Source organism: Orycteropus afer, unplaced genomic scaffold (assembly GCF_000298275.1).
Source record: "Orycteropus afer afer isolate SDZICR_OR568_19922 unplaced genomic scaffold, OryAfe1.0 scaffold00154, whole genome shotgun sequence".
Classification (NCBI taxonomy): domain Eukaryota; kingdom Metazoa; phylum Chordata; class Mammalia; order Tubulidentata; family Orycteropodidae; genus Orycteropus; species Orycteropus afer.
In genome coordinates, this window is record NW_006921741.1 from 6,081,966 (window position 1) to 6,087,064 (window position 5,099).

A 5,099-nucleotide genomic window follows, 5' to 3' on the forward strand; every position below is an offset into this window, starting at 1 on the left:
TCCAGCTCTCACATGCATATGAGGCGATTGGAAATATCATGGCTTGTGTCAGGCGCACCTTAGTCCTCAAGGAGATATCCTTGCTCTCAGCACTTGAAACAGTTCCTTCGCAGTTGACCTTCCCAATGCTACACGTCGTCTAATGTCCTGACTGCTGCTTCCATTGGCATCGACTGCAGAACCAAGCAACGTGAATTCCTTAACAACCTCAATCTTTACTCCATTTAGTGTGATACTATTCATTGTTCCAGTTCTGAGGATTTTTGTTTTCTTTATATTGAGACATACTCCATACTGCAGACTGTATTCTTCAACCTTCATCAGTAAGTGCCTTAAGTCATCCTCACTTTCAGCAACCAAGTTATGGCTATACATCATTATTTTCCTGCTTCTGTAGCAAAATTAGATGCTTAGTGTATCACATTATGCCTCTTTAAAAGGAGAGAGGGGAGGCATTGGTGGTTCAGTGGTAGAATTCTTGCCTTCTAGGCACAAAATCTGGGTTCATTTAGAGCCAAATGAACCTCATATGCAGCCACTGCAGCCACTCTATTTCACATGCTACTCCATGGAGGCTTGTGAGTTACTATGGTAAACATGTTTCAGCAGAGCTTCCAGACTAAAATGAACTAGAAAGAAAGGCCTGATGATTCTACTTCTAAACAATCAGCTAACAAAAACCCTATGGATCACAAGGGTCTGACCCACAATTGATGATGTTGTTGGTATAGGACCAGGCAGCACTTCCTTCCATTGTACATGGGGTTGCCTGAAATCAGGGGCTACTGATGGCAGCAAAGAACAAAAAGAAAAATTAATCTAAGCATATTAAAAGGGAGGAGATATTCATTACAATTTTATTAACCTATTTTTAGGTACTATATCTGAAAAAGTACTTTTAACTACAGTTTATATATTTCAGAAGCCTAATGCTGTGCCTTTTTAATTATAAAAAATGAAAGTTGTTCACTTTAAAAGTGAAAATAGTGCCCTAAAGGGGACTTGAAAGTTCCTGTTAAATCCCAGGAGATTGCCAGTAAAATTCTAAGACTGGAAAAAAACTTCTGTTAACATAAATGAACTTACGTGAGCAAAAATTATTCTTTTGGGTACAACTTCTTACAGCTTGGGCTCAAACATAGCAATGATTATTAGGGTGGCGTAGGACCAGGCAGTGTTTTATTCTGTTGTACATAGTCCCTATGAGTTGATGGCAACTCAACAACATCTAACAACAACATTATAGCCTCCTGGTATAGATACCTCTACTTTTCGAAAGTTAAGTTTTATGCCACTTTGCTTTTATGAAAAACCTACAATAGTACCTGTTTTTGTAATAGAAAGAAATCCTAAGAGGATTTCACTTTTCAGAAAAAAATGTGAAAAGCAAAACTAGGTGTTCAGCATTTGTTTTGTAGCAAGCCATTAAAGAGGCAGGGCACACCTTGACCAGAGCATCAAGAATGGCATCACCAAACTCCTTCCATGAGAACTACACAGCATTTAAGCATCAAGCTACCATACCTTTGGACTAAGTGTTTGAACACTATGTATTAATGTTATTTTAGGTTTTATGTATTATATGGTACGATTTGGTAGGTTATTTTATGGGTCTGAGAAAGCTCAAAACACTTTTCCCATATAAATTAATGGTGATTGCTTCTTCATTTACTCCATTTTGGCTTAAGAAAAGTCTCATAGGAATACTGTACCTTTGGATAGAGAGAGAAACTTGTAGTTGTTTTTGTGAAGTTACTTGGGATAATTTTCTTTTAAGACCCAGATTTAAGGTTATTTAAAATTGTTTCTACTAGATTAATGGAAAGCAATGAGATGAGTGGAATCTGATATGCCTCACGTGATAGGAAAAATATTTTTAAAAGTTCAGTGAATGCTAGAGAAATTGTGTGGACTCTTTAAAGTGATTTGTTAATTTCTTGTTTCTCAAAAATAAATTATGTCCTTATGGCCCAGTAGATTCAGTGCATCTACCAAAACTACCCAGTTAATTTTGAGTCAGAAGAGTAAAGTTGGTTTTAAAATTTTTTTTTTTTAAATTTTTGTGTTAAGAGTCTATATACAATAAACAGATGTCTTACATTTTGAAAATAACGGGGAAAGTCAATGGTCTGTCACTTTTTGATTTGTAAAATTAAAAATATTTTTATTTCATTCCTTTTATAGGAAGATCATAACCAACCATTATTTGGAGTTCAATTTAACTGGCACAGTAAAGAAGGAGATCCATTGGTGTTTGCAACTGTGGGAAGCAACAGGGTAAGTGTTAAGGTGTCTGTTTGTCATTTGGTCTGATTATCAGACCCTGGTGTTAATATAATATTGAAGTGGGATGATTTTTAAGCAAATTGTCTATGTTGTTGCTGTGTTGTTATGTGCCGTCGAGTCGGCCCCAACTCATAGCGACCCCTCCTTGAGTTGCCGAGGCAGTATCACTATGGAAGTAGATATTGCCCAACCTTCTTTCCAAGGAGTGGCTGGTGGGTTTGAACCGCCAGCCTTCTGGTTAGCAGTCAAGTGCCTTAGGCACTATGCTACCAGAGCTCCTGTAGCAGGTTTGAAATTATTATTATTATTTTTGTTTTTTGTAAAAGTGAAGCATTTTAGAAATTGCCAAAACAAATATTCTTGACTGTTTAAATATGTCTCTATTTCATATACTACTCCCAGTTGTTTATGTAATAGCTTTTATATTTGTCTTCAGAAATATTTGGAGTAGTTGAAAAAATTAACTTTGCTCTTTTTCTTGAAATGATTTCAGTAGTTGCTTATCATTCAAATGGGATATGAAATCTGTGCTTTTTAAAAATAATAAACATAGTGACTATAAATGCAAAGCTTAATTTCATTGGCTATAAATAATGTTGAAGTTTTTTTTTTTTTTTTTTTTAAGTGTGATCTGGGTGAAAGTTTACAAATTAATCTTCCATACAGCAGTTCACATACACTTTATCTCATGACATTGACTGTATTCTCCCACAATACAGCAGCTCTCCCACTTCTTCCCTATAGCCACCTCTTCCCTGTGTCCTTCCCTTCCATATACTCCTGCCCCCTGAGCTGTCTCCTTGTGCCTTTCTATTCTCCCATGATTGATCTCTCCAGGGAGTGTATCTACCTAATGTAAATGGTAAATGTTCAGCTCATGTCTGTCCTTTGTTTGACTGGAAGCCATAGAAGTGGGCTCAATTCCAGACCTGCAGGGCAGATAGGGGCCATAGTCTCAGGGGTTCCACCATGCTTCACCCTCCAGCAAACCTGGTCACTTTTTTTTTTTTTTTTTAATGATTTTAAGTTTTGTTCCACATTGATCTCCTACATAGATCTGCCTCCACGTGGTTGACAGTGGTAGCCAGGTACCATCTGGTTCTTCTGATCTCATAGTCGTGTAGGCTGAGGATCGCATGGTGTACCAATCCCTTGAATTGATTGTTTCCATGTGTCTTTGTTTTGTTTTGTTTTTTCCCATTATTCTTTGCTATGGACAAGAAGAGACCCATTGCTTGATCTAGATGGCTGCTTGCAAGCTCTTAAGATCCCAGTTGCTAGTCGCAAAAGTAGGATGTGAAACAATGTTTTTGTGTAGCATGCTATGCCAGTTGAGCTTGATGCCCCCTCTGACTGTGGTCCCAAGCCCACATGTCCAACTACCTGCTCCCTCTGGGTAGCTGGCTGTGGCCAAGAAGTGACCACAGCCTTGTCCCTTGTCAACTCTACTATATACCTGGAAATTGTTATAAAACATACAAATACACTTGTAGAAACATTGTCTGCCAACCCTATACATTCTTCGGCACACTCCCCACTGCATGTTGTTGTTGTTGGGTACTGTTTAGTCATCTCTGACTCATAGCGACCCTGTGCAAAGCAGAACAAAATACCGCCTGATCCTACAACAGCTCCACAATCCCTGCTATACTTGAGCCCATTGCGGCAGCCACTGTGTCAATCCATCTTTTTGAGGGCCTTCTCCTCCTTTGTCAACCCTCCATCTTACCAAGCATGAAATCCTTCTCTAGGAAGTGGCCCCTCCTGACAACATGACCAAAGTAGGTGAGATGAAGTGTGATCATTCTCGCTTCCAAGGAGCATTCCAGCTGTACTTCCTCCAGGACATGTTAGTTCTGTTAGCAGTCCATGGTACTTTAAGCATTCTTCTTCAGCACCACAACTCAAAACCATCTATTCTTCTTCAGTCTTTATTCATTGTCCAGCTCTCACATGCATATGAGGTGATTGAAAATACCATGGCTGAAGACTTCTGGTGAGATGAAGGAATAGGCAGATAAGTGACACAGACCTTCTTCAACAAAGAAAAGAAAAACCAGTTGACAGAGATACAGAAGATAATCCTGGAGCCCTGAGCTTTGAAAGGAACTATATAGAAGTGGATTAGGCACCAGCTAGTGGAAAAACTTAAACAAAAACAGGACCTAAGAATAGGTTCTGTTTGCCAAGGTCGACAGGGACATAAAAGAGGCTGACAACAGGAAAGGAGATAGGTGGTAAGTGTACAAGTGCTGTCAACTAGCGAATAGAGGAGCACACTACCCTCTTGTGTAGATAACATGCAAAACAAAGAAAATGAAAATTGTGGGTAAGTCACTCCAACATACAATCACCAATTAAATATAAACACAAAAACTTCACAATGCCTCGGAGACAATAGAACATCAATAGTCACACAAAGAACCAAGATAAAGCAGAAAAAACAAGGGACCAGGATACAGACCCAAAACACATCCCTGAGGAAGATGCAGCATTGGAACTCCCTGATAAGGAATTAAAAAGAATTATATTTAAGTATCTTCAGTGAATTGAGAGACAGATCAAGGAAAACACAGAGAAAACCCTAGAACAATTTTGAAAGACAATACAAGAGAAAAATGACAAAATAAATGAAAAATTAGAAATGATACAAAATGTACACACAGAAATTCAAAAGATTAATACTAAATTTTCAGAAATAGACACTGGGCAAAGGAAGACAGAATTAGGGAGATTGAAGGCAAATACCTGAACACTTCTTTGGAAAGGGATAAATCAGAGAAAAGATCAAAACAAAATGAAGACAGCCTAAA

General features: G+C 38.2%; 1 protein-coding gene across 1 annotated transcript in view; it reads left to right on the forward strand.

The window, feature by feature from the left end:
* EED (embryonic ectoderm development) overlaps nucleotides 1–5,099 on the forward strand; it is a 58,388-nt gene that overhangs the window by 11,306 nt on the left and 41,983 nt on the right. The window contains exon 3 of the mRNA XM_007946267.2: nucleotides 2,185–2,277. Coding sequence (XP_007944458.1) covers nucleotides 2,185–2,277 — 93 coding nt within the window. The remainder of the gene's footprint in view (nucleotides 1–2,184; nucleotides 2,278–5,099) is intronic.